Source organism: Solanum tuberosum, unplaced genomic scaffold (assembly GCF_000226075.1).
Source record: "Solanum tuberosum cultivar DM 1-3 516 R44 unplaced genomic scaffold, SolTub_3.0 scf00592, whole genome shotgun sequence".
NCBI classification, from domain to species: Eukaryota; Viridiplantae; Streptophyta; class Magnoliopsida; order Solanales; family Solanaceae; genus Solanum; species Solanum tuberosum.
Genome location: NW_006239576.1, coordinates 107,712 through 128,656, shown reverse-complemented (window position 1 = coordinate 128,656; position 20,945 = coordinate 107,712). Strand labels below are relative to the sequence as shown.

General features: G+C 34.7%; 2 protein-coding genes across 2 annotated transcripts; one reads left to right on the top strand and one right to left on the bottom strand.

Annotated features, from left to right (window-relative positions):
• Nucleotides 1-2,598: 2,598 nt before the first annotated feature.
• LOC102605396 (F-box protein CPR30-like) lies at nt 2,599-4,111 on the top strand. Its single transcript, XM_006366574.2, has one exon. It carries the CDS (start codon nt 2,658-2,660, stop codon nt 3,753-3,755), a length of 1,098 nt encoding a protein of 365 aa, XP_006366636.1. The 5' UTR covers nt 2,599-2,657; the 3' UTR covers nt 3,756-4,111.
• A 179-nt stretch (nt 4,112-4,290) lies between these two features.
• LOC102602592 (ATP-dependent RNA helicase DHX36) lies at nt 4,291-18,273 on the bottom strand. The gene is made up of 15 exons (XM_006366565.2): nt 17,934-18,273; nt 16,803-16,893; nt 16,335-16,647; nt 16,127-16,201; nt 15,807-15,851; nt 15,620-15,710; nt 15,455-15,513; nt 14,239-14,400; nt 8,316-8,368; nt 7,987-8,020; nt 7,779-7,868; nt 6,676-7,680; nt 5,259-6,356; nt 4,786-5,067; nt 4,291-4,680 (listed from the first exon to the last, which is right to left on the bottom strand). The coding sequence occupies exons 1-15, from the start codon at nt 18,079-18,081 to the stop codon at nt 4,609-4,611; spliced, it is 3,618 nt and encodes a 1,205-aa protein (XP_006366627.1). The 5' UTR covers nt 18,082-18,273; the 3' UTR covers nt 4,291-4,608.
• Nucleotides 18,274-20,945: the final 2,672 nt, after the last annotated feature.

Sequence of the window (20,945 nt, the reverse complement as noted above, 5' to 3'; positions counted from 1 at the left end):
AAAGGGAATATGTATGTGTAAGATCGTGAAAGCCAAACATCTTCCATGAGCTTACCTCATGCCATTTCATTTCCTCAACAATTAATGTGTATGTGTCCACAAATTCACCAATCCACCCTCTCACATTTTCCTCTCATCTTTTCTAATTTCACTCATTTTGCAAAAAGCAAATCTCAAAAAGTTAAAGGATTCAAACAACCACTCCATCAAAAATGATTTTTAGCTGCAATTATTAGTGACAATTTCATCTTAGCACTTTTTGTAAATGCTGCTTAATTAAAGCCTATAACAACATTGAATCTAATGGAAATGCTGATATAAAGATTTTAGCACTCTTTGTTGTGCATATTTATTAACGCTAAAAATTGAGTATTAAAAATGCATGCAGGCCTATAACTCTCTTTAGAAAGTAATGGGTCGATATTTTCTCCAAATGTCATACATTCCATTGCTATAAATACTAGGACTAAGAGGAGGAGCTAGTATCACCCTCATCAGTCATCACTAATTAAACACTAGGGCTTTATATCTAAGTTTTTATATTGTTCAAATTAAAATGGTGATTGTGAACAGGAATACATCGCCTTTGCGTCCCTTCAGGGTAGAAGCAAGGCCTATAATTAGCTTCTGTTCGAATAGAGAGTTTGAAGGTGATGATGATGGAGCAAAAGTGGCACCTGCAGCGTAACCTCTTAGTATGTTGCTTTGAAACTATGTAGTGTTTTCTATTAGTCAATTTTCTATTCCTAGACAATATCCATGCAAAGGATGAGTGTTAACAAATAATGTTATATATACTTTGTTTATTGTCTTCTTTTTCTCATTATATCAGCAATATATATAGCTCTTTTTATTATTTTTGGAGATAATCATATATCTAGAACTCATAATAGATATGACAGAAATGGATTAATCTCTCATAATAGATCACATTAATTATATGGGTTGTCTCAGAAAGTTGTTGGACTAAATGAAATTTTGATGATATAGACAAAGTGTCTTGGATCACTGCATGAGGTGAAAGCCTGGGAAGATAAATTTTGTGTATATAAAATTGGAGGTAAAGACTAATTTATCAAAAAGACTTGTTGGTTCAATTTATTGCTATAATAATATTCCGCATCATATATGTATTTTTATAACACTTTTAGGTGAGATTATCATGTTTAATATCTTGTATGTTTAGGATGTTTACGAGTCTGTTTGGGTTGGCTATTGGTTAAAATCAAAATCAAACTAATTTAATCGGCGGTTTGATTCTTATCGGTTTCGGTTCGATTTGGTTACTAACCTACACAAAAATAAAAGAAACAGTTCATTGAAAAAAGTGACAACAATCCATTCAAAATGATAATAGTTAGAATGACTGACATTAATTACAAAACTTTCGATCACTGAATTTACTATGAATAAAGCTTCAAAATTCACTATTTTAGTCTAGAAGGAAAGAGACAGTGTGACATTTTGAGTCTCACAAAAAATTGTCATAGAAACTCGTATACATGAAACCAATAAGATAAATGCTCTCACCTTGAATATTTTTGCTTACATAAGTAAATTATAAATAAATTTTGATGAAACATATATATATATATATATAACCTTGTATTTCCGATGTGGCAAATTAAAGAGTGTGTAAAGAAGAGAAGAAGCACGTGTGGATTGTGAAAACCATGAGTTTACCTCATGTCATTGCATTCCTTCAACAATTTGTGGACTTCATCAATTTATTTTGCAAAAGTAAATCTCAAAAATTAAAGTAAAAAGATTCAATGCTATAAGTAAAAAAGATTCACTAATAAAGATGATAGATAGCTCTCAATGGAATTAATGGGTCGATATTTTCTACCAATGCCACTTTCAATGCTATAAATAATAGGACAAGAGGAGCATAGCTAGTATCAACATTCCTCATCACTAGCTAATTGCAACTAGGGTTTAATTTCCAAAATTCTCACTCTTTCAAGTTTTGAATCTTGTTTTTTCAAAAAAATGGTGATTGTGAGCGGAAACACATCACTTTTTCGTCCCTATGAGATAGAAGCAAGGTTTGTAATTAGCTTCTGTTTGAGTAGAGAGTTCGAGAATGATGTTGATGATGACGATGATGATGGAGCAAAAGTAGCACCTGCAGCATAATATGGTTTGGCATTATATGTGTTTTCTTTTGAAAACATGAAACTCATATATATAATATGGTTTGTGAGGGAGAAATTGGTGTTTAATTTTCTTCTTAGAAATAGGAAACTAAACCCTAGCTATATATATATATGAGAATTTGTCTTCTTTTATTAGCCAAAAAAAAATATAGTCTTCTTTTCCCCCCCTTATATTAGCATAAGCACTTTTTCTTATTATTAATTGAAGCAATTATATATTTGAATTAAAAAGATGTCATGTCAAAATTGAACCATTTTTTCATTACACATCATCCTTAATAATAATGGTTGAATTTTGATCATGGAAAATTGCTTCATATATTCCAAGAAATGAGGAACTTCAAACATCAAATTTAATCTCATATTTCAGAAATAAAGCTACATTTATGGACTACTTTAGATTCTCCTATTTTTATTTCCTTTCTTACATATCCATTTGAAGATAAACCCAAAAATAAAATAAAAAATTGCGAAAAAACAAGAGAGTATTAAAGGGTAATGAATCCATCTGAAGATGTAATTTTCGAGATTTTGACAAGATTACCTGTAACTTCTTTGATAAGGTTCAAATGCGTTTGCAAATTCTGGTATTCTCTCATCAACAACCCTAATTTCATCTCGAAGCATTTGTATAACCTAAATAACAAACAAAATCATCTTCATTTGCTAATTAGTCGTCGTGGAAACATTACAAATAAAAGGATCCTCTCATTGTCACAAAATGACACATTTGATGTTTTCATCAATCAAGATTTTCCAGAATACTTCAAAGACAAATTTAGTCACATAAGACTTATAGGTCCATGTAATGGCATTGTTTGTTTATGTGGTTATCCAGATAACATTGTTCTATGGAATCCATCAATTAGAGACTACAAAATATTACCTCAATCACAAATTCAACGTCTTGTTGGATCAACAGTACGTGGGAGTGATTTTGGATTAGGGTTTGATTCGAAGAAAAACAATTATAAGGTAATACAAATTTTATTTTGTCTATCGATTGATCGTGTTTTTGTTTATCAAGTTGAGATATACTCTTTGAATACAAATTCTTGGAAGAAGTATAAAGGGATTGTGCCATCTAAAATAAAGTATGGTAATACTTCATGGAGTATGGTATATGAAAATGAGATTTTTTGTTGGTTAGGTCAAGATGTTGATAATCATGAGGTGATACTTTTATTTAACATGAGTGAAGAGATTTTTCAAAATATTAAGTTACCATCAAATATTGGATTTTTTGGAGAGCAAGAAATTATGAGGAGTGTTTGGGTGATTGTGCCATTTAAAGAATCAATTTCACTTATTGTTTATTGTTTAAAAGAAGTGGAGAAGTATTATGATATATGGGTGATGAATAATGAAATGGGAGTTGAAAATTGTTGGACTAAATTGCAAAGAATTGGTCCTATTTCTAGGGTGGAAAGGCCTTTAGGGTTTTGGAAAAATGGTGAGCTAATTTTGGAAAATAGCTCTGGACAATTAGTGATTTATGATCCTTCAAATCAAGAAATGAAGACACTTGGATTTTATGGGAAAAGAGGCAAGCTGGAAATAGTTGTTTATAAGGAGAGTTTAGTTTCAGTCAATTGATATCGTAGATAAGGTCTACATACATCCCACTCGATCCTCAGACTCCACTATATTGTTGTTGTTGTTGTTGTTGATATTGCTTCTATGTGAATAGCAGTGGAGACAAATTTAAAATCTAGAATCAATGAGTTGAAAATGAAAATCGTGTTAATTTATGTATATATTTAGATGTCTTTTGGTGTATGTATGTAGGATTCAAGATGAAAGGAATGGATTTAATTAATTGAACTCACAGATCCTATCCATAATGCACTCGCTTTTGAAACAATAGTATATATTTTTCATAGCTTTATGAACCCTTGAAGTTGATGTGAAGCTAATTTCTTCTTGTACATAAATATGAGTCCGGAGACAAAAGGACAAAAAAATTGAGTGAAATTTCCAAAAGAGCAACAAAAATAAGTTTGAAACCAAAAGTAACATTTAAACAGGAGGGAGACTGCCTCTAAATTGGGGTAGGAAGGCGCAGGTCCCTATGCACCTTACAAGGCGCAAGGAGACAGGCTTTCTACTCCAACAAAAAAAGTCTGAAAAACTCAAATAATGTAGGAGATGGGAAGGGCATATTTTGACAACTTTTTCTTTCAAAATATGCACTTCTTTGTACTTTTTATGAACAATCAAATGCTCGGACTATAAGATTTTGTATCATACAACAAAAAAATACAGCATTCATCTATCTTCCCTTTGATGTAGCAAACCCCATTTTGATTCCCTACAGCATACATACAACACCCCTATATGTTTACTTACTTTACCTTCTTGGAGTAACAAAAAAGGGAAGATTCTTGCTGTTGCTTCTGTGAAAAAAAACCTCTGTTAATTGTGTGAATAAATCTGTCTAAAACCTGATTTAATAAGGTCCATTTCCACGCTTCCGCTTAGAATGACCTCTTTGCATGGTACCTCTATGCGCAGACGATCCCTGTACAGATAGACTCTTTGAGATACAGAACTTTGAGCAAATTTAATCCAATAAAACAAGTATTTTGGACATGATAATTTGATGATTGATTCCAGTTTGTCTTACCTTTGATACATGAATGCCACCTCTTTGATGATGCATATTGGGGCGCTGATGCCGGCCATTGTACTCAAATGAATTGGGAGAAATGTTGGGATTCATATCCATTCTGTTATTCCACCCAGGATCAGATTGACCAATCTCAGTAGCACTAACCATTGTAGTAAGTGAGTCCACAGGCTCATGCAGCAATGATATTCCTGACATCCCATTGTAAGACAAGATACAACCCATTGCATTTATAGAGGCTGCAAGAACCTCAGGAAGAACTTTTCCAGGATGTGTGACCTGTAATAACATTCACTTACACATTAGACCAACCAAAAGCCACATATGTCAGTAACTATCTTGACATAGCAACAGAATGATACCCTAATTACTTTGTGTTGTTTTTCTTTCTGTTCTTCTCATTTTGCTTGGGGAGTGGAGGGGAGGCGTAAGGTTCTCTCTTTAAAACAATGCAGAACAAAAAAAATTACCTTGAATAAAATTGCTGCAGCTAATCTCTCTCTTAGGCAGTAAATTTGAGCAACGTCAAGAGCTGTTGACTCAAAAGGAATCCATCTATCAACAATGACCTTAACTGTATTATCAGGAGAAGACATAATTTTCTCTCCTTGATGGGCTTCTGACAGATCTGCTTTAATATTACCTTCCTCGCCATTGTCCTCATCAGCATCTTCATAATCACTTTCATCATCATCATTGCCATCATCATCTTCTTCATTTCCAGGAGCCACTACAATCTCTGTTGCCAGCAACAACAGTGGGAGTGGCCCAATGACAGTGCAATTCCTTATAAGCAGACCTCCATCACCACGAGTTATCTCATCATATGCAATTAATGGTTGCTCATAGAATTTTTGGAATGAAAGCTTGAAGTTAGTTGAATGAGGGCTTAATCGAACTTTATCACCACCTGCAGTCTCAATGACAGCCTTCTTATTATTTTTCAGAGGCGGGAGCAGTCTTCCAACCATAGGGTACAAACCAGCAACAAGAACAGCATGTAGTATGCCTGGATCCTGTGCGTTAAGGTTACAGGAAGATCCATCTCCGGGAATAAACCCATTCCTCAATAGTTCAGATGCAAGTTGTTTACGCATTCCTGATAGCATATGCATAGTGCCTGAAGATACAAAGTACTTAGAACAAAACCTCGATTCTTGACCAGTTTCTCTCGCATTTTTCCAGCCCTCAAACGCAGCCACAACTGCTAATTGATCACTTCTTCCACCATACCATGAGGCTAACTCAGCTTTTGCAGCTGCAGCTTTATTCTTCTCATTTGGCAACATAGGTAGGGTAAATGGATCTCTATAGTCAGAAGCGCAAGCCATAGTCAATGCTGGGTCAAGGCAGTTCAATAAGATGGAAATTAAAAGCATCTTGCTTGTAAGCGGATGAACTGGTAAAGATCCTAGCCTTTCTCCAAGCTCTGTAAGTTTCTCATCAAATGACAGCGCCCCAATATCTTGAAGAACAATGATTGCATTACGTATGGTCTCATAAACCGGAGGGTCAAGTGTTTTCTGCAGGAATTCTTCTATCTTGCAATCAGGGTTAAGAAGCTTGACCTGCCAAAGAAAAGGTATTTAAACTGCTATATAGCAAGCTCTTTTGTTAAATATTTTACATTCACTGTGAGTAGATTTGTTTAACAAAACTAGAATAACTTTCAAAAGTCTACTGAATTACTTTTTATTTTCATTATTACAAGTTTCTTCACGTCCTTTCATCCCTAGCTAATATTTTCAACTACCAACAAGCTCAATATATTTCACCTAATCATCTTTTTTATTTGAACTGGTAAAAGTTATTTCACCTAATCATCATGCAAAGTATTTCCAGTATGAAAATCATATTCCCAAATGACAAGGAAGAATAATGAAGCACCTGAAGACATAGTTCCTCTATAGGAATCCTCTTAATCTCAGGAATCTGGAAATCAGGCAATGAAGCTGCTCGAAGTTTTGAATAAAGATGATAACAAATCCCTGGCTGGCACCGCCCAGCACGCCCTTCTCTTTGCTTTGCACTTGCTTTTGAGACCCATGATGATTGAAGAGTTGAAACATTATTATAAGGGTCATAACTTTTTTCTTTCATTCGTCCACTGTCTATTACATAAACAACATCATCAATGGTAATGGCAGTTTCAGCAATATTAGTTGAAAGAACGATTTTGCGGCAGCCTGGAGGAGGGTGTCTAAAAACCTTCTTTTGCTCCACAGAAGGAACCATAGAATGGAGAGGGATCACTGAAAACTTAGACTGATCATTGAAATAGTGGCTTGCTCTCAATCTCTCTCGTGTTCTGTTAATGTCCTCCCAACCAGGAAGGAAAACAAGGATGGCCCCGTCCTCCGAGTCTATGCATATTTTTTTTAATAGTTGTTCAATAAGGACATCATCAATCAGTGCAGGGTCAACTGTTGATAGGTATTTGTCAAGTAAATGTTGCTGCTCCTCACAACTGGAAGATGATTTCTCCATGTGTTCCTTAATTATTTCAACAGCTTCTGTCTGATTCTCCTGCTCAGCCCAATCTAGAGCAGTTTTCCCATCATTAGCACGTAAATGGTAGTCAGCACCAAAAGAGAGGAGCATGCAAATGTCACCAACGCGGCCTTTTCCAGCAAACACCATCAATGGCGTCACTCCACTCAAAGAATGCTGATAATTGAAAACTTTTGGTCCCCCTTCAGAAGATATTAGATCCAAAAGGGGATCCAGATCATCATCTGAAAAAGCCAGATTAATTGCTTCATCTAAGGCAACTTTGTACTCCTCTGTTAATATTGATTCCTCAGGCATGACACTGGATGAGGTGGAATCAAGGTGATTATTTTTAGTTGACTTTACAATAGAAAGTACATCCTCAAGATAGAATGTTTTTACCTGGCATAGGTGTAGAGGCGTGTAAATACTTCAAAAACTCACATCATAAATCAACAAAGAGATAAATCAGCATATAGAAACTAGGAGAAAGGTTTTACAGGATAAGTAAATCCAGGGACTCGGATAACTGGGCAGCCACCAAAGTATTTTGAAAAACGTTCAGCATCCAGTGTAGCACTCATCAGAACCTGTTTGGAGGTCCATTCAATTGATTATATCATAAAACCACATACATATTACTGGAATAAAAACAAGAAAAAGAGGCACTGTTTTATTACAATACAAAAGCAAAATGAGAAGTCTTACCAAATGCAAATTTGGATATGAAGGAAGCAAGTCCCTACAAGTAAAGAAAGATCAACTTGAACATTTGCTGTTTCACAGTGGTTTAAATTGAAAGGAATTAAGTAGTGACACCTTTTTATGTTTCTTGAATGAAAATGACAAGCTAATTTCTATAATCCAGACAGGTTTGCATAAATAAGCTACAGAAAGGAGGTTAATTGACTTGGCCAGTTGGCAAGCCAAAAATTAGCACATTATGATCCCAATTCCTGTCAGAAAGATCATTCATGACGGACAAAATTATAATCCACATATCTATGTAACTAATAAAATAGATTAAACCAATGCACCTGAGAATAGCGAGCATGAAATCGGAGTAGCGATCCCTCTCATGAATTTCGTCCTGTGAAATTTGAAGTTTGTTAGGCAGTAAAAAACAAAGAAGAAGCACAGCTGAGAATGTGTCAAATTAGAAAATATAAGCATCTCTACAAGCAGAAGTAGAGAAGGATTAACATGACAAATGAACTTTGCAAGCAACAAAACAAACACCACACAGATTGAAGCCGGACTTGTGAGATACAAACATAAATCAAAGAGCCAAGTAAAAAAGTAAATAAATGATAGTAACTAAATATATTGTTGCAGAGAACTGTGATAGAAGGAAAAAGAAGAAAGAGAAATATGAACATCATAACTTCAGAAGGAACACACCAGATACAGACAAAAGATGGAAGAAACAAAAATATTACTCCCACAAATCTAAAACTTGCACTTGGGTTACGGTTTTCTACATGTAATCTTGAGTAATATTCAGGATATGATTCAATTCACAATGACATATTGCAATAGGAGAATTGCTATATTTGACCATTTAGACTTTCTCTGAGTATAAAAGGCTCTGTTAGAAACCAAACACTCAAGTAACTCATTAATGTCATTGTTCTATACATCTATCAATAATGTATCTAGAAACTTGTGGTTTTTTACCTCAAAATTATCTCGAAAAATACTGCAAATATTAGGAGTCTTCATATTACCCTAAAAGAAAGTTATGGCTTTGGGGATAGAAACAAAGGAGGAGCCTCGCATTTAGATTTAGCAAAAGCTTGAGTTGGTGGTAGTTAGCTCGAGTTCCCCCAAGAAGGAGGAACACTTACTGACCTTCCGTAGTTTGTTGGCTAAGACTCACATTGATAGTTAACTCCTTAGTAAGGGTGATAAACAGATAAGGTCTATCCTGAGTGAGAATCTTACAACCCAAATAAGCTCAGCGATGGATTTGGAGCTTAAGAGAAAAAGGAGAGTTAAGTGAGATCAGCCAAGGATCAAATGGGGTTGCTTGACTCAATGTTATCAAAAGCAAATAGCGCAAAAAAACGCCAAGGTCCGTTGGGGCTTTTAAGTGCAAAGCGCAAATAAAGCATGGGCTTTAATTAAAAAAAGGCACCAAGGGAAAAAGAAATACAAATATGTATACAAAGAAATTGAAAACAAAATACGATAAGGTGAAATATCAATTGTTTAGTTTCGCCTCTTTGGAAGAGACTCATTGGCAAGGAAAAGTATGTCTTAGAACCTTGATCACGACACTAAAGTGCACATAAAGCAAGGTGAATCGTTCAACATGTTTTGAGACTCACTGTAGGGCTTAAGCGCGCTTTAAGCGTGCCTTTGACAACACTGGCTTGATAGCTGTCAAAACTCGGGAGATGAGGGAGAAGATGGCGATGGGGGCTTGGGGGAGTAGTGGTGATGCAAGGGATAGGACAACTAGTTGCATCAAGGAAGCAACGAGAAAGTTGTTGCGGGTCTCAAGGGGTAACTTTGGAGGACATCTAGGGGATTGGCGGTGGAATGGAGAAGTTCAAGGGAAAGTGGAAACAAAGGTTGCTAATGCAAAGTTTGTGGAGAGCAAGGACGGGGAGGAGACGTGGATGACTAGGGAAAGGTATAAGATGGAGAGGAATGAGCAAAGTCAGAGGTGACGATAGCAAAAACGAAAGCTTTCAAACATTTTATGCGGAACTAGAGGACAAAGGTGGGAATAAGAAGATGTACAGGCTAGCCAAGGTGAGAAACCTAGACCAAGTGGAGTGCATCAAAGACAAGAAAGGCAACGTATTAGTGGATAAGGAACTCATTACATGAAGATGACATACATACTTCCAAAAACTCTTAAATGAAGACGGAGTAAGGGACATTGTGAAGGGTGATTTAGAGCACATCGAGAGTCGTCGGGATTTTGGGTATTGTAAGCATATAAAGGTTGAGGAGGTTAAGGATGTTATTCATAGGATGAGCAAAGGAAGAGCGATCATGCCAGATGAGATCCCAGTGGAATTTTTGGAAGATCACAAATAGGCGGGTTTAAAGTGGCTAACTAAGTTGTTAAATGTCATTTTTAAGATGACAAAAATGCCCGAAGCATGGAGGTGGACTAAATGATTACCTTGTACAAGAACAAAGACGATATTCAAAACTGCAACAACTACATGGGGTTTAAGTTGCTATGCCACATTATGAAAAAATAGGTGAAAGTGGTGCGAATAAGGATGAGGAGGGGTATGTCTAGTTTCGATGACCATTTCGGTTTCATGTCGGGGAGATCTACTACATGTCATTCAGATAGTAAAAAGATAGGTGGAAATGGTCCCAAGGCCTATAGGTGCACCGACGGCATACATTATGACGATTAAGGACATGTACGATGGAGCCAAGGCCTGAAGGAGACTCGTAGCACTTTCCAGTCGTGATGGGGTTGCACAAGGGTCATCTCTAAGTTCCTTTTTGTTTTACCTTGGTGATGGATAAATTGACATGCCATATCTAAGGTGAAGCACCATGGTGTATGAGCAAATGACATAGTATTGATTAATGAGACTCCTAGTGGAGTTAACCCTAGGCGGGAGTCTGGACGTTTGGAGACAAACCCTGGACTCTAAAGGGTTCAAGTTGAGTAGGATCAAAACTACATACTTGGAGTGCAAGTTCAATGATGCAACTCATGAGGTTGGCATGGAAGTGAGGCTTGATACCAGGCCATCCCAAAAAAAAAAAAGTTTCAAGTGCATTGGGTTTTAAATTTAATGAAATTGAGATATAGACAATGATGTTATGGATCGTATAGGTGCGGGGTAGAAAAAATAGAGGTTCACCTCCGAAGTCCTCTATAATAAGACTGTTCCGCTAAAGCTTAGAGGTAAGTTCTACAAAGTGCCTATTAGACAGACTATGTTGCATGGGGTGGAGTATTGACCAATTAAGAACTCTCATGTTCACAAGATGAGAATGTTGAGGACTTGAGGTGGATATGTCAACATACTAGAACAAATAATATTAGGAGTAAAGATATCATGAACAAGATGAGAGTGGCCTTCATGATGGACTAGATAAGGAAAGCGAGGTTGAGATCGTTCGAACATGTGAAGAGGATATGTACACAGGCCCCAATGAAAAGGTGTGAGAGATTGGCACAAGTAGGACGAAGAAGTATGGGGGAGAGGTGATTAAACAGAATATGGCGTATCTTCAGCTTACCGAGGATATGACCTTAGATTAAGGGAAAGGGAGGTCGCTGATTAAAGTAGAAGGTTAGTTGGTAGTTGAGCATTGTCTTACTTTTTTACCAGATAGGGTTGGTAGTAGTTTGGTGCACCATACCTATTTCTTGTCCTTCGATATCTATTACTATAGATTGTTTCTTTTTTATGACAAACCACCGATTGTTTCTTGTGCTTTTATTACCGCATTATTTTGTTCTTTTTCAAGAATGTTATGTAATGCTTCCTTTATTATTTGGTATTTCTTTTTTTCTTTTATATATTCTTTGATATGTGTTACTTGAGTCAAGGGTCTTTCATAAACAGCTTCTCTATCTTCAAGAGATAGGAATAAGGTTTGCGTACACTTTATCCTCCCCAGACCCTACTCGTGGGATTATACTAGGTATGTTCTTGTTTGTTTATTTGTTATTACCCTAAAAGACAACACTATGAAGATGCATGGAAATGCAAATCCATGACTCGAGTGGAGAGAACTATGAAATATTTTGTAGGGGATCCCTCAGTATTCAAAGATTGTTATGTTATCATCATCGGAATAGATAAACTTGTCAACTTCATACTTCACATTGTTGACTTCCCCAGATGCGAGTATAGTATTTTATTTATTTTATGACAAGGGAAACCCGCAGTCGCTACCCTTTGGGCGCGCACAGGGTAAAACCCCAGCTCCTATGCAATAACTCGCAAACTACACAGGAGAGTTAACCCCCACTAGGCAAACCCAATGCGACGAGCTCGACCAAGAAAGAAAACCCCTTGCTTTTGCCGGCAAGGGGTTTCAAACTTGAGACCTTCAACATGGACTAAGTTGCTCGGACTCGGGTATCCGAGATGAATGCGAATCCGAGAGTCGGATTAGGCAAAATTTAAATTTTAAGATTCGGGGGTGCGAATCCGAGCATGGATACGGGTGCGGGGATTCGGCTAAAAATATTCAATATTATAAAATATAATAATAATAATAATAATAATAATATTATTATTAAATATCTTGTAAAACACTATACGTAGAAGTATATCAATTATAGATGTACAAACATAAAATATAAACTAAATCAAATCAGAATTCGGTTCAATTTGATTTGATTTTAAGGCTTAATCTAAATAATGCACTCTCCTACATCGGGCCATTTAAAAGCATAAATTAATTATGACTTGTTACTAATTAAATTTTTTTTTAAAATTATAATTCCTTTTATTTATTATAAAAAAAATTATAATCATATATATATATAGCCCAACTTAAATTAGATAGTACAATTCATTAAAGTGCTGCGTTGCCCTTTCTTCTCCCAAGAAAGACGTTTCTTCTCCCAAGAAACCCTTAGCATGCTCTGTTCCTTTTCAAGAAAAAGTCTCTCTTCTTTTTCAAGAAAAAGACTTAGAATTCTTTCTTCTTTCCCATGAAGCCTTCGCCTCCTCTTGTACAAGAAAATACCTTTTCTCTATTTTTTTCCATGGAGCAACCAGACCATACGACAACTTCATCGGAGAAAAAGTCGTCAACTTTAATTGATCTCTTCTTCCCCATTTTTTTTCCTCAGCTCTGGTCAAAGTATCTGGATCAAATTGACCGAATCTGACACGCACCCCGCACCCGCACCAGAGTCGCGTCGAGATGGGTTCAGCTGCAAAAATGAAGAGTCCGCGCAACATAGAACATGGAAGTCCCAAGCCCAAACCAACTATTGACAGTTAAGCCTTAAACGCAGGGATTAAAGAAGTATGTTGATTCTGATCAAGCCCTACATTTCTAAAAGGGAAGAAAAGGCAAAAGCCTTCAATAGGAATTATTTTGCAAACTCAAATTTACAACTCAAAATGAGATTCCAACAAAATGATAAATGGTCCATTTTTGTAATGTTGCATTTAGATCTTTTTATGAAAAAGAAAAACTGCTAAGCATAATGATAAACCAGACGACACAAGAAAGCTCCACATGCTCCTCAAAAGATAGCAATAACTTTGACCATGAATGCTTATACTGCAAAAATCGAATATAATTCTGTTATATGTATCGGCAAAACCCCTCCATAAATTTAAAGAGCAACAAAGCTTTTGTAGCATAGAAACAGAAATAAGATTTTGCACCAATCAGCATCTAGGTTATCCTAGATATACTTTCAGCACATGATCTCCAGATGACCAATGAGTAAAGAGGCCCTTTCGTACATCTTAAAGAAATGTGTTAATTTAATCTTCACCTCATTCTTAATTGCAACAACTAGGTAATCCTAGATATACTTTCAGGACATGATCTCCAGATGACCAATGAGTAAAGTGGCCCTCTCGTACATCTTAAAGAAGTGTGTTAATTAATCTTCACCGCATTCTTAATTGCAACAACACAATTGAGTTAAGAGAGGTAGTGGATGATGCAGTAACTTCATCGTACATCTTAAAGAAGTGTTAATTAATCTTCACCGCATTCTTAATTGCAACAACACAATTGAGTTAAGAGAGGTAGTGGATGATGCAGTAACTTCATCGTACATCTTAAAGAAGTGTTAATTAATCTTCACCGCATTCTTAATTGCAACAACACAATTGAGTTAAGAGAGGTAGTGGATGATGCAGTAACTTCATAAAAGCAGTTGATTAACAGCTCACAAGAAGAGGTCAAAGCATATGTCAGAGCAGTAATTAAAGTATAAAATGCTTCAGAGCATATGTAAGAACATTAATTAAAGATTGAAATGATAAGTACCACAATGATGTGGGTTATATCAGAAATGGGATCCTTGCCCATTTTCCCAGGAGCCTCCTTGTTGAAGCTGGCACTTCCATTGGTAATCAGGACCCTCAGTAGAATCCCATTGGTACAAAACATGATTGATGACTGCTTCCCACCTCTGCTTTCCAGCCGTATCTGGAATTCACCACAACTCAGTAATTAAAGGCCGTACATAACTTTACATGCGAAGAATGGTTAAGAGGCAAGAAGACTTTTTTTCAATTGTTTTTTTTTTGGTGGTGGTGGTGGTGAGTGTGGGGGGGTTGGGGGGAGAAGCAGTGACAGTGAAGGCATTAAGAGTGTTAGAACAACCAGAAAACTAACGTCACTCATCTTTTTTTTTGGTGGTGGGGGGGTGAAGCAGTGACAGTGAAGGCATTAAGAGTGTTAGAACAACCAGAAAACTAACGCCACTCATCACAAAGTAAGCACCACATATGAGAAAGCTATTGCTGAGATCCCTCCCCTGTTGCGCACGCCTGATTTATGTTTAGGAACGCTTCTTGAATTTGAAAATCATGTGATAAGTCGCAGATAAGTAAGAAACAGAAGCATTGATTCAGGTTTACCTCACCTCACAAATAAAAGTTTTATTTGACCCTCCACTTTAGAAAGGAAAGAATTTCAAAGAATGAACTCCACCATCACAAAATCCTTTTTAATAAAGTAAAAAACCTCCAACCTGGATTTCAAATGGATTTGATAGGATATCCATTTAAACATGGGTAGGATTAGCAGTTTTTCCTATTTGATACTGCTAATCGTCATAATTTATTCTATATGATTTAAACCTTAACTTACCAAAAGAAATCATTCCATTTGATTCACTTTGAACTTTCATCCTTTTTTGCACTTAATCATCTGACTCTTGTAGAAGTTCTTGATATGGATATCAAGTTTGAAAGTCTGAACATGTTCTCAGTTATTGTTTTTAGCTTGATATTGAGCAGAGAGGTCTTGAAATCTTTTTTTGAGTAAGTAAAAGAAAGGAAAAAGAAAAATTTTGTACTGGGTCAAAATGTTTAGTCCCAATACCAAAAGAATAAAATAAATATTGGTAAAGGGAAGGAGTACACGTGTCATTCACAAAAGACAGTTGCCAAACCCAATTTACTTATATCTTTGTCAAAGGAAAAAGTGACCCAGCAAAATTGAAAAAGAAATAACTCAATTAGAAACAGTGTAGTACCTTGTAACCAACAGTATCCCCAATACTTTCGCCTCTTTCAGCAGAAATTCTCTCAGAAACTGCACATTGGACAAGCAATACTCAGAACATTTATGAACTGATTACCACATTCCACATAACACATGAAAAGAAATGAATCCTTCAGAGCGGGCATAAAGTGCCAACCTGATGTGGCAGAAATTCGTCGTGGCTGAGTACAGACAATTTTACATGTCTCGCCTTTACCCCACATATGATCTAAAATAAATTGAGGGACCTGAATCATAGGGAGGAAAAGTTATATCTAGTAATACTACATCTTCTTTGAGAAATACTAAAGAACACAGACTAAATAAAGGTTTGAAGTTCTAACCTGTGTAGTTTTCCCGCATCCAGTTTCACCAGAGATCAAGACCACCTGCACATGGAAAATAGTCCAGCCAAGATGAGAACTACCAAGCATCCAAACCCCATAGCAGGCATTAAACCAAAATATGATACAAGCAGTGCCAACATGTTCTATTTTTGAGGGTAAGAAGTGCAGTCTTGACGAATGAAAACAAGCCTTTATCTCATCTCAAGGACCGTTCTCAGTTTGAACATAATGACGGCAGCATTGATTGATAGAGATTGGAGAAGCAAAAGTAGAAAGGCGTAGTCATGTCATACTGTTTGATGCTATATAATGGTCACCTGATTAGATTCTATAGTTGATGTAATAGCATCCTTGAAGGAAGCAATTGGAAGCTTAGACCTTTGTAATGTAATCTGCAAGTAAATAACCAACAAGCCATTACTAATTCTTTTGTTGTTCTATTTTTTTCTGAAAGCATATTACAAGCTAAATCAAGAGCAACAGTATATAATATTTGTCAGCTCTAAATAGAAGATTGAAGAAAACCTGTCTCATGTTTGGGGTTTTTTCTATTCTTGACGCAAATGACTCAACCCTTTTTGCAATTTCAGACGTGCTCATCGCAGGCTTACAGAACATATCATCCTTCTTTCCTCGTAATTTATCAAATTTCTTACTGTGTTTCCCGACTACTTGTTCACTTGTCTCCCCATCACCAGGTGGATATCGCGTAAATAAATCCTGTAGAGCATATTTTGCCTCCTCCGAAAATTTAAAACAACTTAGCACATCCTTTCCTTTCAGTGTGTCCATGTTCTGTTTAGTCTTGAAAATAGATATACGACGTTGATCCCCACGCCTAAGATAAGACAGGCCCATCATCATCTTAAGTCAGAAAAGGAAAAAGTTTACCCTGTCTATTTAGCAGCCAGAGAATTATGATGGCACGTTACTATAAGATGCTATGGAAAAATACAAGTAACATGTCATAGTGCTGAAACTTACTACACGTACCCAGAACTTTTTGATTTCATTCCCATTTTCCGGCATAACATATGAACTGCAGCTCTATCGCGATTTGAAAGGTTTGATTCAAATGTGTACACTGCATCAACAAATAGATATCCATAACATTTTACATACAACAACAACAACCCTTGAGAAGGTAGAGAGATTGTTTCCGATAGACCATTGACTCAAGTAAAACATATAAAAAATTAAGTATGAAAAGCAATACAGTAGTGAAGAACCCATGCTGAAAACAAATGGAGAAGAATTAATATTTTACATTTTACAGTAGTGACTTATAACATTTAACATATAAATCAGAATTATCTCATTCACATTTTTTTGTTGAATAAAGTCAGAATTACCTTATTTACATGTAATGGGCAATTATAGAAGAAAAAGGGAATTAAAAGTATCATCTAAGTATCAAGAGAGTGGTTAAAATGTGTCCAGACTACTTCCTATCAATTCTCCCCAAAAAAAAGTCATATTTATTGTTTGAAGTTCCAAGTAGCAGCATTTTTACATGTGGATGCTACAAAATACAACAACTACAGAAAAGGGAACCAGCAGCATAAATTGAACATAAATCATAACCAATGTAATAGTTGCCAATGAAAAGCATAACACTTTTGCAAAGATTAGACTATGCCACTAAAACCACATACCACCTGATTGTGTACCTTCCTCTTACCCCAATTCAGTTTGTATTTGTGTCTCTTCTGTATAGAGCTATTCACATCTTTAAGCTGTTTTTAGCTATAGCAGAAAACTGAAAACCCCTAACTTGTCTTTTACAAATTAATAAGTGTACGAACGAAATGCAACTTAAACACATTTAGGATTTCATATAACTAACCCCACTCAATTTTCATAAAAAATTTACAATCTTTATGCATCAAAACATAGTTTGTACACAATATTTTACAATCTTTAATCGTCAAGACATAGTTTATACAAAACATTTTACAATCTTTAATCATCAAATATATCTTTTTATCAAAATCCAGCTTCCAAAGCACCACATATAGCAACAAACAAAACATGATATATTAACCTACAACCAATAAAGTATTAATCTATTTTCTCAACAACTAAACAAGGTGAAGTAAATGGGGTTTATCAAATAATTGTTACCTTCATCATTAGAAGCACGAAACTGTTCAAGAACTTGGGCAACCCGAATCTGGGTGGATTCTGCAACATTGGTAACCTCTTGTTGTTTTTGGCCTTTCTTCTGCCTCTTCTTCCCAACCCCAGATGATGATGTAGCTGTTGACGCCATTTCACTCAATCTTGATTATTTCTTTTCTGTAATGTCCCTTTGTATTCTTGATTTGCTTGTATACTTATTTCTCTTCCTCTTCGCGGCGCCACTCTTTGCCCTTCTACTCTTCTTTCTTCACCTCTTGACTCTTGTCAAACAATTTATATACCAAAGATAAAAATCCCCATAAAAGTTACTATTCCATATGTATGAGAAAGGGTTATGTAGTATACTAATTAGAAACATATAATTAATCTTTCTTCACATATAAATGAACGTAACCTAGGACGGTTCAAAATCGAATCGAGATTAATAATTCAAAAAAATTATAGTAATGTGTTATTGGTTTAACTTGGTGATGATTTTGATTTCTTTTTATTATTGGATTATCGATTTTTAATGGTTTGACGATTTTTAAAAAAGGGTTAATCGATAATTCAATAGCAAATTAAATAATTATATTTATACCATTTTGAATATAAAGTCGTTTACTTAGTAGGCGTTTGGCCATGCGATATCATATCACGATATGGTATCGTGAGATGAAATCAGCGTAAAATCGCATGTCCAAACAAACCTTCAATTTCATCTCATGATTCCTTATCATGATACCATATCATGATTTCATATCATGATATCATATCGCATGGCCAAACGGGCCCTTAGAGTTGAGTTTCATACTTTTATTTCTGGTTGTCTCAAACTCTTGGTTATTCTACAATGTAACAATATTTGCTTTTGAGAAAGATGGAGATTGTAAACACATGTGCATGGTTCATTTGGTTTGTCGCCTTATTTCTAATTGATTTTCAATTATTTTTTTGTATCAATTTTAACAGTAAAACCAATAACAATCAATAAGCAATAAATTGATAACTGATAAAGCAATATCTTGATGGTTTTCCTATAACGGTTTAGCATGTCTACAAATCGATATCCGATAAGTCGAATCGATAAACTTCAAAACTAGATCAAACTAACCGATACACAACCTAATTTATAGCATGTTTGGCCCATCAATCAAGACGCCGAAAGCACTTTGAGAAAATAAAAAAATGAAGTTGTTTGGTCAATCAATACAACTGTTTTTAAATATAAGTACAGCAATTTTTGCTTGTTACAAAGCATAAGCTAAAAAAAAAATCAAGATAAAAGTATTTCAACCTTTCATACATCTTAATTAGCATATCCTACAAGCTTAATTAAGTTCCATTTTAAGAATCTTATTCTTTATTTTTACACAATATTTTTAAAAATAAAATTATGTTATGTATATTATTATTTTATGTGGACATGTAATAAATCTTAATAATTACTCCCTCCTTCCCATATTATCATCTTACTAAAAATAATTATATCATTTTAGTTGTCCACCTTATTATATCAAAAAAGTATAAATTAATTTTTTTAGATTTTACACTTGCAATTGGAATTCTTTTTTAAAGTGTTTACATTCCTAGAAAATTTTTAAGGGTGAATTAGTAAAATAACTTTTTTATTTATGATTTTTTGTTATGCGTATAAAAAAGAAAATGATCTACTAATGTGGAACGGGGGAATATATTCAAGGTCGAAAGCTATATTGTTCTCAACCCTACGAGGAGGATATACTCTAATCTTTATCTGTATTGCACACTGACCTAATAATATTATTCATTTTATCTTAATTTATGTGATACTGATAAAATTTGAAGAGTCAATTAAATTTTTATATAGTTTTAAAATATTTGAATTATTAGTAATTATTGTGATCTATTATACTCTTTACGTAATTTTCAAAGAATGTGTTACTCTCTGTGTCCCAACGTATGTGTCATTGGAAGAATTTCGAGAGTCAACTAAAATTTTTAAATATATTAAATTGTTAATTATTATGATTTATAGTACTTCTTACATAATCTTTAAATTATATAATCAAATTTTAAAATGTTAATTATTTTGATTTATAATAATTTTAACATAATTTTAAAATATAGAACATATTAACAAACAAAAAAATAGTAAAGCTTTAGGGGTTTGAACTCAAAGCTTCAGCTTTAACTACAAAGACCATAAACAAAATAAAGACCACGAAATAAAAACTACCAAACAGACAACTGAAGCTGCTCAACTATGCCTTCTTAAATTGTTGTTTACAATGTAATTAATATTCAATATTTTCAACACTTTCTTGTGTAAGTAATATAAATGTATAATTAATATTTAAAAAAACTACGTAAATGGACCATAAAAACTCAAAATAATTACATGTTCATACCTCAATCCAAAGTAATTCAAGAAATATCCATTCTCTAAAATAAAAAAAAAGTACAGTCCATACCCCAATTCATTAAGATTGATAATGAATACAATATATTTATACTGATTTAGTATCAATTAAACGAAATTATCAACCTTAATGATACTAATACGGTATATGATACTGATTTAGTATCAGTTAAACGAAATTAGTTGGGGGTATATAATATAATTATTTAGTGAAGTATGAATATAAAAGGCTATATGTTTGTAATTATTTTATTTTTATAGGGTATTTGCTTAATTTTCCATAATATGTATCCATTGGGCCAATCAAATTAATTGGACCTTTAAGACATGGACCATGCAAGTCCGCAGCTAGTGGTGGAAAATGGGCGGGTTGGATCAAATTTAAGCGGGTTGAAAATGGGTCAACATAAAATGAGTAATAATTCAACCCGCCCATAGTTGATATGGGTAAAAATGGATTGGATAAAATACTAGTTTACCCATATTTATCCATATTTTCATGAGTAAATAGTACTCTACTTAAGTATTCAACATGGAGAAAATATTTTAGTTTTTTTTTAGATGAAAAATGTTGAAAATGCTTCATTTAGTTTTATTGTATCATAATAGTCAAC

Coding starts and splice junctions, on each gene's coding strand:
- LOC102605396 (XM_006366574.2), top strand. CDS start 2,658: ATGAATCCATCTGAAGATGTAATTTTCGAGATTTTGACAAGATTACCT.
- LOC102602592 (XM_006366565.2), bottom strand. CDS start 18,081: ATGGCGTCAACAGCTACATCATCATCTGGGGTTGGGAAGAAGAGGCAG. Junction 16,894..17,933: donor TCGTGCTTCTAATGATGAAG/GTAACAATTATT, acceptor TTGTTGATGCAG/TGTACACATTTGAATCAAAC. Junction 7,869..7,986: donor CATATCCAAATTTGCATTTG/GTAAGACTTCTC, acceptor ACCTCCAAACAG/GTTCTGATGAGTGCTACACT.